Raw genomic sequence first — 12734 nt, 5'->3', positions numbered from 1 at the left:
CTCTACGTTTTGTGTATTTCTATCTCACCTGTCTCCTCAGATCTCATCTCTAATTTGTCTCTCTGTCTGTCCCCAGTGGGTCCAGACCACAAGTGTGACGAGGACACTGAGTTCTCCTGCAAGACAAACTACCGCTGTGTTCCTCAGTGGGCTCGCTGTGACGGCACAAATGACTGTCTCGACAACAGCGATGAGGAGGCCTGCGGTCAGTTCAGATCTGCCTCAGAGCTCTAGCAGTCATGTTTATATCTCATTCTGTGAATCAGAGAAGTTTAACTTCTAATTTGTCTTCCTAAGGGACATTTTTGTACATTTTGGCAGTTTTTTGCTTTTCTTTTGGATGCCATTTCACCCATTGCTTGTGCATATGGTACAAATTTCTGTCATGAAACCCTTCTCTGGACAAATTTTGAAATTCATTTTGAAATTTTGAAAATAGACCAAGGGAACAGTATGAAAAAAAGCACTTATACACTTGAGTCTTTAGAGGACAAAAACTTCCCATTGACTTCCATTCAAACCACAGTTTTTGATCTGCAGCAAATAATCGTGCTTTCTGTGATATCAGGGTTTCATTTTGGAGAAAAGTAGTCAAATTTATGATTTTTACTGTTCACCACCAAATTCAGTCATTTCTCCATATGTGGCCCAGGTGAGAAAGTCTACACATTTATTTAGATCTTCTTTTGTCTGTGTTGAAGTCAAAAGGTCAAGCTAACCTCTGATAAGTAAATAAAACACAGTTTGACTCTCCTACTGAACTTCAAAGTGTAGAAAACAAAATCAATTAGTATTTTTTTTTTGCACCTGGCTGATCTCAGGTACCATCAAACACTTTCTAGTTTGATTATCAGGTAAATTCAATTCCATTCCATTCAATTAATTCCAAACTGGGATTTATCTATGTGTTTTGTCCGCTAAGATCAATCTGTTGATACACAAAAACTATTCATGCAAACTTTTTTACTTTTTAAAATATTTAATAACATGACCAAGACTGATTTAGAGTAAATGTCTCAGGAAGAAAAAGTTGTTTTTTGGAAAATACCTATTTTTTGTGTTTTTTCATAAATTAGAGAAATTACTTTCAGTAATAAAACTGGCATTTGAGGGGTAAAAATCCTCAAAATGATGGAAATTTTAATATGTTGAGCAGGGCTGAAGTTGTTAAACAGATCTATGAAAAAAAGCAAAAGATTACTGAAAAGATAAATGGACTACTGGCAGTTGTGAGTGGGGCCCCTTGGGGGGCTTGGCGGCGGCCATGGGTCACTGCCTGGCGGCTGCAATGCCCCTGGGCGGGTCTGGATGGGGGCCTGGGGGCTCGGGGTTTGGGGGTGGCCGGCCCCGGGTGGGGATCTGGGCGGGGCCTTGGGGGGCGGGGCCTGACATGTATGCTGCCGGGAAGAAGGCAGGAACACGCAGCAGTGCCTGGCCCAGGTTCGGGGGCCTCAGGTAAACCTAGGCTCCTCTGCCGTTCCATCACAGGGGAGGGGGGAGGTTCAGGAGGGGGAGGACCCAACCTTACCTGGATGTCCCAAGTCTTATATATTCTGGAAGTTGTGCAAATGCAGGGATGGGCATAGATATTTTGCTGGGGTGGGGCTGGGTTGGTGCCCTTGGACTCTGTGGGGCTCTGTAATGCTGCTGCTTTGGACCCTGGCAGGATGGGCTGGGGTCTCCATGCCCTGGGTGGCAGTTTGACAACAGAGGTGCCTATTGGGGCAAGTAGGGGAGCTGGCTCCCTGGAGGGCTAAGCCCAGCCAGCCATTCCTCCCCATCCCCGCATATTTCTCTCCTCCTGCTCCCTCACATCATCACACAAACATACACATAGGATCTTGGGGGGTGGGCAAGTCAGGGAGTGCGGGTATGGACCCCATTTCCGCATTCCTGTGGCAACCTACCCCCCAATTTTATTTGCACCTTATACACTTCCACTGACGACATTCCACACAAACACACACTTAGGGCCTTGGGAGTGAGCACATTCAACGGCATTTGGCAGGGGGATATTTCAGCCTCCTCCCGGGTGCCGGTGCCCACTTCCAATTTTAAACCGCACTTAGACACTGATGGCTGAGGGTGTAAGTGGGGTGGTGCGGTGGCATCAGCTGGCATATGCCGGATGATGCCCGCACTGCCCACTCACCACAGCCATGGCATACACCTCATGATCACACAACACTATATTGGAGCAGGCTGAGGGAGACTAGGGGTCTTAGCCACCTCTGTTGTTGCTAGGCCTCCTGGGGCTGGAGGCTAGGAGGGAGATCTGGCCGTCTGGTTGGGGTTTGGGGTGGTGGGTTGCTGTGCTCGGCGTTGGGCGGGGGAGCCTGCTCATCAGCACCCCAGCAGAAAGGGTCAAACTCTGGTTACTGGTGATGGTTGTTCCCAGTGTGCAGCAGTACCGGGACCAGAGTGAATAGGGTGTGTATGGGGAGCATGAGTGGGTGTCCGGCGTGCATTTTTGTAAGTCTTGGGTTGTATGTGCATGTGTGAGCATGAGGGAGGGAGTGTGTGACTGTGTTTGTGTATGATTGTATATGTCAGGTGGGGCCTTTGATTCCTCCCCTCTCCTGGAACCTCTCTTGATGATATAGGTCTTTGTCCCCCCTCCCCCTGCCACACCTGGTGTGAGGGGTTGTGCCATGGTCTGCCTGAGTGTTCGTGGCAACCGGGTCTGGGGGTTTAAGATTCAGGCATCTGCCTGATAGATCCCGGTGGCTCCCTGGTGGGGTCTGGGTCCCTGGGCTCTGCTGGGTCCCCGGCGGGGGTGGTCACCCCGGGTCCCGGGTCGCTGGGTCCCGGGCTCGGCCGGCTAGGGGGTGGGAGGCTGCGGGCGGGCCTGTGGGCTTGCCGCTGATATCTCCCGGGACTCTGCCGGCTGCTGGTTGTGGCCCCCCGGGGCGATCCTCTGTGCCTCTCGGGGGGGGGGCTTCCTGCGCATCTTTGGGGGGCGGATCTGTGGTCCCTCACACTCTCTGTTGGATGCTCCTATAGAGAAACCTTACATAAACAAGCGCGTGTACACACACAGGTGCTCACATGGTGCTCTCAAAAGTATGGGCTTGGGAATGTTAAACACAGGTCTTAAGACTATGGTGAGCACTTAATGCACTGTGATTTATTATCGTGATTCTTCAGTTAAGCAATGTTGATTTTATATTTTCTTCATCAAGTTAGCGCAGTGATAGCTAGATCTTGTTGTATTGTTGTTGTGTCCCTTTTTTGTCTTTTTCTGCAGGTCTAGAAGCAGACTCTTGCTCATTGTTTATTTTTGTGGAACCCCCCCTCCTCTCTCCCCACCTTTTCTTTTCCTTTCTCTCTCACCTCTGTCTCCGTGTCTGGTCGGAATTACAATGCATTCAACAACAATAACAATAAAGTTTTAAGTATCAGGCGTGACATTAAAAGCAAACGCTTTGATGCTCCACCTGAGAGTAAATCTGTAAGGCTTGTCACCAGCATTCAGACATCAATTCTGCTTGCTTCACAGCCAGACAGGACACGGTAAAAAAAAAAGAAAAGAAAAAAAGCAAAAGAAAATATCAATATATACATTTTTTATAGTCATTTTTACCAGGGGATGTTTTTATCCTTTAAAGACTGAAGTGTATAGTAAATTAAAGTGAAGCCACTATTCTTAGTTTACTACTACCAGAACACCACAGTGTAGTGGTGGTACACTGGTTTAGTTGTTATCATCATCATCATCATCTTCATCATTATTATTATTTATTTATTTATTTATTTATTGACCATGTGGTAAAAAAATACTGTTTTTTGATTGTAACACAACAGAAGAGATGACCTGTGACCCTCTGGGAGATTTCCGCTGTGACAACCACCGCTGTGTTCCCATACGGTGGAAGTGTGATGGCACCAATGACTGTGGCGATGGCTCAGATGAGAGAAACTGTCGTAAGTGCCAGACTCTCCTCCTCTCTGTCCTTGACGCGGACATCTAACTCCACCAGAGTTGTTTTTTATTGTTCTTTAGATTTGTCTTGTAAACATCACATGCCATCAAAAGACAAAAAATGCTGGTGTATCTGTGTGATATTGTGAATAAAACATCTCATAAACTAAAGGATATACTATATTTTACTGAAGTTCTCACAAAGTCATTATTAAATGTACAATTTAGAGTAAACGCAGTTCTAGGTGGCGGCCATAGAAATTTGACATTGGCGAAGGCAGAGATTGGTTAAACTCAGTTTGAGATGTTTTGAGTTAAAGTTGTTGTGGTTTAGGTTTTTGCTGGAAGACATTGAAAACTTACCCCCTGAGTGCTAACAGACTGTGTGAAATGTTGCTATATTGCAGGAGATTTCACATTGAATTATATCATTTATAGAAATAAAATATCAGTTCTGAAATACATTCAATTCAATTCAGTTTACTTAGAGACAAGGAAGCTTGATTTATAAAGCACATTTCCCATGGCACAACAATACACAGGACAACACAAATTAAAAATATACAAAGATAAAATTATAATTTAGAGCTAAAAGGAAAAGACAGAATTATGGTTGAGCTATTACATCACAGATTACAGTGGAGACGATGCAGCATAAGAAACAGTTCATTCAAAGGCTGATGTGTACAAGGTTAGGGTTTTAAGTTTTGACCAGTGATGTAGTACTGCTGATTAGAAATAAAAGCATGAATGCATTTATATCTGGTCTGGACATGAGACCTATGACTCTTGATATTTGATGAAGGTGATAAAACACTGATTTAGTCATAGCCTTAATATGTCCAGAGAAGCTCAGGTTGGAGTCAATAATAACACCAACATTTCTAACCTGGGTCTTTATTCCCCTAGAGTCTAGCTGAGCAATAACATCCATCCTAACCTCCTTATTGCCAAAGACAACAACTTTGTTCTTGTCTTTGTTTCACCAAAGGAAGTTTTCCAGTCGTTTACTTGCTCTAAACACTGACAGTGAGTGAGTGAGTGAGTCCAGCAGACAATAGTCACTAGGAAATAGGGCTAGGTATATCTGGGTGTCATCAGCATAGCTATGATAGGCAATGTTGTTATTTAGTGTGACCTGGCCCAGGGGACCATGTAGAGATTGAAGAGTAGCAGCCCTAGAATTGAGTCTCGGGGGACCCCAGATGTCATGGTGATCAGCTTTGATTTGTGATCCCCAATAGAGACAACATAGCCCCTGTCTTTCAGATATGATTGGGACCAGGCAAGGACTGTACTGGATATATAGCGCCAAATCATGACAAGAGCACACAGCTCAGCAGAACACCACTGCAGCCTCTTCTGATGTGAAAAACACCCAAAGAAAAAAAAATTCAACAGCCGAAGCAGCAGAAAACAATGCAATTAAGAGAGAAATTGTAGAATAAAGTGGAGTGTGGAAAGTGGTCAGTATGTCCTCCAGCAGTCTAAGGCTATAGCAACATAATTACATAGACAACTCTGGATAACTTAACCTTTTAGATGGAGGCATGTTGGAGGCAGTGCAAGGGAGAGTCATCTTTACCGACTGTATTCTCTATTGTACACTCCACCCTCCTCAATTCCTCCACTCTGCTATAAATGGAACATGTTATACAAAACTCACTTTTTGCATCCTTTTGTGCTGTCAATTGGGTCTCTACTGGGTCTATAAACACTCCAAACAAAAGAAATCCATCCATCTCTTTTCTGTCAGTGTTTGGTTTAGGAATCTTGTGCCTAAAACGAGCCAATTCAAAAAGTTCCCTATCTGTGATGTCACAAATGGGGACATTAGGATAGAACCGCCTCTCACGTACAAGACAGAGCTTCTGTTGAAGGAGCAGTGGCTCTATAACCTCCCGGATATCAGAGCTTCTCAGCTTATAGCAGCCTGAGCAGGGGAGAAGTGGACGTGGCCAGCTCCAGCCTGTTTTCTTAAAGTGACAGAGCCCTGATGTGGCTCATTCTGGAAGGTACTGAAACTGTCAAGAATAAAGCTGCTGAAATCGTAGCAGAGAGGGATTTTCAGCAAAGACCTTCATGAACAGGTTTTTTATTGATCATAGAACTATTATAACTTTATAAAAATAAGTCACATTATGTCTCCTTTAAGAATACAAGACCTTCCTTTGGATTTAGAATCTAAAACATACAAAATGCATCTTATGTTGCTTTCTGTTTCATTGTTTATTTATTTCCATATTTAATTCAAGTGTAATGCTTTATATGTCTGCTGCTCTTCTTAACCATAGCCTTTGTTTCTTGAATTGAACCTGTTTTTTTTTATTTACTGAAGTTAATTATGTGACTGAATTCCAGAGCCAAGGCCGTGCTCTGAGAGTGAGTTTCGATGTGACAACGATCAGTGCATCCCTGGAAACTGGCGGTGTGACCATGAAAACGACTGTGGGGATAACTCAGACGAACGAGACTGCGGTGAGTGCATGGTATTTTAACTCACATCTTCACAATGTTTTCAGTTCTCAACAACACATTGTTTTGGCTCCTTTCCAGAGCTGCTGACATGTCGACCAGGTTTCTTCCAATGTGACTCGGGTCACTGCATCCCCACGGCCCTGCAGTGTGACGGCCAGGCCGACTGTCTGGATCTGTCAGATGAGACCAGCTGTCGTAAGTAAACATTAAAAACTATTGGCCAACATCCAACCATCTTCACTTTTAATCATTAAAATAAGAATTCATGTTGAAAGGCATGATAAGAATTAATTGTTTGATGTTAACGGTTTTACTTTTTCAGTTATCAAATCAAATGTTAGCTCAAATCTTCATTGAAGTGAACAAAATTATTAGAGGGCTTTTAAGTTCATTGTCTGAACATTTACTTTTAAAGATCTACTGCTTCGCATCCAAACATGTCCAGATAACGATGTTGATAAATGTGAACCATTAAGGGTTTGAGAGTGAAGAAACCATAAAGCATAATCTTTTTGATTGCCCTTAAAAGGGACATATAATGCAAATGAAATCTGACTTTTCGTATCCTTTTAAGCTGCCATGTGGGTCTCTACTGCCTCTAGAAAAACTTGGAAAAAAACAAAAATCATCCATGTGTTTTATGTCAGTGTTTGATTTTAGGAATTATGTGGCTGAAACTAGCCGTTTCAAAAAAATCTTCATGAAACCACCTCTCACCTGTCAACTCTGGAGGAGCAGCTGCTCCACTCTGAGCCCCTCCTGGATATCAAAGTTTGTCAGCTTATTGACCCTTTGCATGTGACGTCACACCGCTCATGGGATCGTAGCCATGCTAATTACAAACTTTTACAAGCTGACAAATCTCAAAGTGACAGGAATGGTTGAAACACACTTGATTACTTTTCATGTAAATTGAAGTGCAACGTATGTGCGATCCAGGGCGTAAGGCAAAGCAGATTAGAAAATAGCTCTTTTAGCCCCGTTGACTTGCATCAATTTTTTCATTCTTCTGGGGACCCATGAGCCGGCCGGAAAGGGAGGAGACTTAGACTCCCTATTGCAGGCTGAGTGGGGGATAGGTGGGCGTGGCCAGCATCAGCTTGTTTTCTTCAAGTCACAGGGCCCTGAAACGGCTCATTCTGGGAGGTACTGAAAATGTCAAGAATAAAACTGCTGAGATGGATTTATGTGTGAGGGACTTTATGCAAAACATAAACATGTTTGGTATTGACTATAGAAATATTGTAACTGCTAAATTTCAGTTGTTCCCTATAAGGTATTTTCTTTCATCCTTCAACCCTGCTTCTTTACTGTTTTTAACTAAACAGAAAACTTTCTGTATGTTTGCTTCTACAGAGGTGTCAACTTCAGCTACACTTGAGCTCATTCATTTTATTTCCTTTGAAAATTTTGCTTAAGTTTTGAAACTGAAATAGTTTTGATCTCCTTAACAAATCGATGTGTAAAAAATCTTGTTCAAATTTCAAGCTTTAGCATTTGTCACCAAACAGCTCTACCTTTTTCAACTTTTGCAGCCACTCGTTACCCAGGAGGCCGTTGGTGTCCACCAAGTCAGTTCCAGTGCGCAAATCGACTGTGTGTTAGCATGAGCTGGTTGTGTGATGGCTTTGACGACTGTGGAGACCGCTCTGATGAGGAACTCAGTTTGTGCTGTGAGGAAAATTTGCATTTGTGGTCATTTTGTGATTGTTGTTTGAATGTAAAAGTACAAAGAACAAGGGTTTCTGTGTTTTTAATCAGTGAACATCACCTGCGAGATGCCATCCAGGTTCCGCTGTGCCAATGGCTACTGTATCTACTCTGGGCTGCTGTGCAATAAGAAGGACGACTGTGGAGATGGCAGCGACGAGAAAGAAGATCTTTGTATGACTCCCACCCGTACACTAATACATGTTAATAAAATACCTGCAAGTACACTTTAAAGCACAGCAGTCAGAAACAAGCAGAAAAACCAAATCCATAGACAGGAACATTTAATGTCAGCATTAAATCCTGTTAAGTGCATTGTCCAGTCCTATTTGTGTTCTTTTTTTAAATGTAGCCATAACCAAATCTATAATAAGTTGCTGAGATTGCCAGGCTACATTAGTTCAAACTCCACTAACGCTCTGAACTTTTCTCTCTGAGGTCAGTGAAATAGGAAATTCCTACATGACATCAGTGGCCGCACAGTTCACAAAGCCTCAAACATCCGACAGATAAAGAGTTTATTTTATGGAAATGTTACACAATCAGATTAAACATGAATCAAATTATTCCAGGAGATTAAATAGTAAAGTGCAGACTATAAGTACACATTGGTTGGTTAATCTCAGCTGGAGATAGTAAACACAGACCGTATGCATCATATAAAAGAAATTACCATCTCACTCTCCGTGGGTGGTCTCATCCTTACAAGCCTGTTGTCCTTTACCAGCAGTCTGGGAGCTTGAGGGTTCTGCGCAGTGTCTTAGCTGTTCCCAGAAGTGCACTTTTCTGCACACACACACACACACACACACACACACACACACACACACACACACACACACACACACACACACACACACACACACACACACACACACACACACACACGTATATATAAATACTGTGACACTGCTAATCTGTGCATATGAGTGTATGAGTTTTATGTTTGTAAGGTGTTCATACTTGCCCTTTTAGTGTGTTTTTTTTTTTACTGTTGAGCTGTGACTGTAGAGAAAGAATTTGATGTTTGAGTCCATGAACATGAAACCGTTCCGAATGTTGTAACAGGTCGTGACCCCACTCTGCCTCCCTGCACACTGGAAGAGTTCAAATGTACCAACGGACACTGTGTGGCCCTGCCGTACGTCTGTGATCATAACGACAACTGTGGAGACCGCACAGATGAAATGGGCTGCAGTGAGTAAAACACAAAAACACTCTCTAGACACCATGCTGGGTTTATTTAGTATTTACAAAGAAGACAGTCATTTGAATTTGTCAACACGTTATTCTCAAATGTCGCAAAAGGATGTTTGAAAGTCTTTTAAAGCATTAAAAATGTTATGGAACTGACACGAACATTTTGATCTAAGGATTTTTTTTATCTTATAAGATCAACATTATATTTAAAATGTCTTTCTGCTACAAAATGATCAACCATCAATGGTCAAAGTTAGTAATATTTTGGAAAGAAAGTGTAACTACAAAATCTGAAGCCATATTTATACCTTTTGTTATTTTTCATATATTCATAAATGAAATATTAGAGTATATTTTATAACTTTTATGGTCCTGATTTTGATTAATATAGGAATTTTTAACATCTTTTTATTAAGATTTTAACATTTTAAAGCTTTAACAGAGAACACCTCGCACCCCGCTACACAGGATAAACAAAAAAAAAAGACATATAACAGGTCTCATTCTGACAATAATTTCAACTCAAAACCAAACTAATTTACAAAAGAAACACTCACGAAAACAAACAAAAAATAAATAAATAAATATTACAGGAACATCATCATATTGAGACATAAATAAAAATGTAAAAAATAAAACAGTTCCTGATCCTCTCTAGGTGAAGATGAGACATAGCCTTAGCGGTCCAATGACCACATGCTGGCAGGTGAGAGTCCTTCCATCTGGACCATACAAGCCTTTTAGCCAGTAAGCAGCAAAAAGCAATCAAACTTACCTGGCATTTGTCCAAGGGAACATTCATCACGACCATACCCGGAGATAACAATCCCTCCCAAGAAATAAACTCCACATAGCTTGTGCTTATACGGAGAAACCAAGGCCAACACCCCAAATGGACTCCCAGAAATAACAAGAAAACTCTACTCAAATAGCCAGAAAATAAAAAAAAATGGCAAAAAGCAACATTCCCAACACCAAACCCCCACAACAAAACCTCCATTTATGTTCCATCAAACAACAAAGAAAAGTCTTAAAAGTACATTCAATTGCCTTTGTGTTGAAAATGTGCTATGTAAATAAAGCTGTCGTGTCTTGTCTTAAAAACGGCCGGACTTGCATTTTTCCTGCATCGAGGCAGCAGCAGCTCAAATAGCTCAGTTATCCGCTCCAGTGATGATTGTACACTTCAGGTTGGCCGTGACTGCCTCCAGTTCGGTGAATATTTTATCTTTCCCATCATGGGTTGTACAAAGTTTTGCCCGGGAAGAGCAGGCTGTAGCAAACATCTTTACAACCTCAAAGATGCGTCTTCACACCAGTAAACGCAGCTCTGGCTCAGGCCACTGTTGCTGTGTAGTCGGGGAAGATTGCAGCCATTGCTCCATTGCAGCAAAGCTGGCTACAGGTACATGTGCAAGTCAGAATGTCCATGCATTGTTGATAATAGTAAATGAACAATAATGGTTTGTTACTTGCCTGTTAGAGAGCTCAGTGGAATCGATCTGTTGTCGGTTCTGTCTCTAGCTGCAGAATTTCTCTCAGCATTTTAGCCACAGTTGTGGAATTCCTCAGGAATTCCAAGAATCCAAGTATGACCCGCATTTGTGTAGCACCTGTCAGAGTAAGGACTCCAAAGCGCTTTACACTACAGTGTATCATTCATCCTTTTACACACGCATTCACACCCTGGTGGTGATGAGCTACGATGTAGCCACAGCTGCCCTGGGGCGCACTGACAGAGGCAATACTGCCAAGCACAGGTGCCACCGGTCCCTCCGACCACCACCAGCAGGCAAGGTGGGTTAAGTGTCTTGCCCAAGGACACAACAGCAGAATTCTCTGTCTGGAGCCGGGATTGAACCTACTACCTGCCGATTACTGGACAAACCGCTCAACCTGTTGAGCTACTGCTGCCCCCAGAATATTGCATCTTCTCGACCGACTTTCCAGATCCTTGTATTTAGCTCGGAGTTCAGTAATGTCCTTCAGTTCGTCTGTCACACTTCGCAGTGAGATAACCTCATTTGACCAGGTGGACAATCTGCCTCCCACCTCCATTGTGCTCAGCTTGACCTGCTCCATGTCTGACTGGAGCTTGGCGGAAGAATTCCAAAGCTTGGCTCTTAATGATTGCAGCTCTAATTTAATTACACTGAACAAAAATATAAACGCAACACTTTTGTTTTTGCTTCCATTTTTCATGAGCTGAACTCAAACATCTGAAACTTTTTCTACATACACTAAACACCCATGACTCTCAAATATTGTTCTGAAATCTGTCTACATGTGTGTTAGTGAGCACTTTTCCTTTACCATGATAATCCACCCCACCTACAGGTGTGGCATATCAAGGGGCTGATTGGACAACATGAATAATGTACAGGTGTGCCTTAGACTGCCTACAATAAAAGGTCACCCTTAAATGTGCAGTTTGATCAAACAGCACAATGCCACAGATGTTGAAACCTTTAAGGGAGCATGCAGTTGGCATGCGGACTGCAGGAATGTCTACCAGAGCTATTGCCCATGAAATGAATGTTCATTTCACAGGAGAAGGTCTTTTTAATGGCTTCCTTCTTGGCAACAAGGTCATAGAGCAGTGTGTTTTCTGATGTGGAGAACAGACAGTTAAGATCTGGCAGATGAAACAGCCTGGACACTTCCATGTGATGACCTCTGACCTGACAATGGACAAATAGCCAACTTGTACAAATGTTTGGCTAAAAACTACTTTTAAAAGGATGTCCGGAAAAAAGCTCCACCACAAGAGTTAAACGCTAGCCGCCATCTTGGAAACCCCCCAATTATAGGGATTTTTTAAATGTACATAAATATGGATAAATGATCACAAACTTTTAAAATCTTCAATTGCAAGTGTGTTTTAAGGCAGAAGTATAGGAAGACAGAAGAACCCAGCTCATGTTAATAAATCCTAAATGAAGAAAGTCAAGGAGACTGTCCCTGGAAACGAGACATCACAGCAGCAGCAGACACAGAGTTTTTGTAAGAGTCCCGTTTTATCAGATCACAAACACGTCAGTCATGTCGGAACTGGGACACTGTGCATCTTAACCTTGGCTCAGAATATAATTATTCTGTTCCGCTTAGTGAAGATGTGTCACTAAATCTGAGCAGGGCTTCCCCTACATAGGCGTAGCCGTGGCGGCCCGCCACGCCTACAAGATCCCAAGTTTTTTTTTTGCGCTGTTTCCCGAAGAAGCAGCGGGAACTACTATGTTGTCGCTTGGGATCACAGCCGGCGGGCAGCAAGGAGGAGCAGGCAGGGCAAGGTGAAGTTACAGCATAAGTTACTGAGTTTAAAATTGGAAAGGTAGCAGTGGATATAATGCTTTTTGGTTTACATGTTTCAATAGCATTAAGATAAACTATTGTTGACGATCTTGACAGGGTTTCCTCCAGTGCT

At 42.7% G+C, this 12734-nt stretch overlaps 1 protein-coding gene across 2 annotated transcripts in view; it reads left to right on the top strand.

The window, feature by feature from the left end:
* lrp2b (low density lipoprotein receptor-related protein 2b) overlaps positions 1-12734 on the top strand; it is a 64805-nt gene that overhangs the window by 39246 nt on the left and 12825 nt on the right. For both annotated transcript variants that reach the window (XM_015963173.3, XM_015963172.3), the window contains exons 58-64: positions 77-205; positions 3805-3924; positions 6284-6400; positions 6479-6595; positions 7936-8073; positions 8162-8284; positions 9179-9307. In XM_015963173.3, the coding sequence (XP_015818659.3) occupies positions 77-205; positions 3805-3924; positions 6284-6400; positions 6479-6595; positions 7936-8073; positions 8162-8284; positions 9179-9307 (873 nt within the window). The remainder of the gene's footprint in view (positions 1-76; positions 206-3804; positions 3925-6283; positions 6401-6478; positions 6596-7935; positions 8074-8161; positions 8285-9178; positions 9308-12734) is intronic.

This window comes from Nothobranchius furzeri, chromosome 16 (assembly GCF_043380555.1).
Source record: "Nothobranchius furzeri strain GRZ-AD chromosome 16, NfurGRZ-RIMD1, whole genome shotgun sequence".
NCBI classification, from domain to species: Eukaryota; Metazoa; Chordata; class Actinopteri; order Cyprinodontiformes; family Nothobranchiidae; genus Nothobranchius; species Nothobranchius furzeri.
This window is presented reverse-complemented; position numbering and strand designations above follow the sequence as displayed.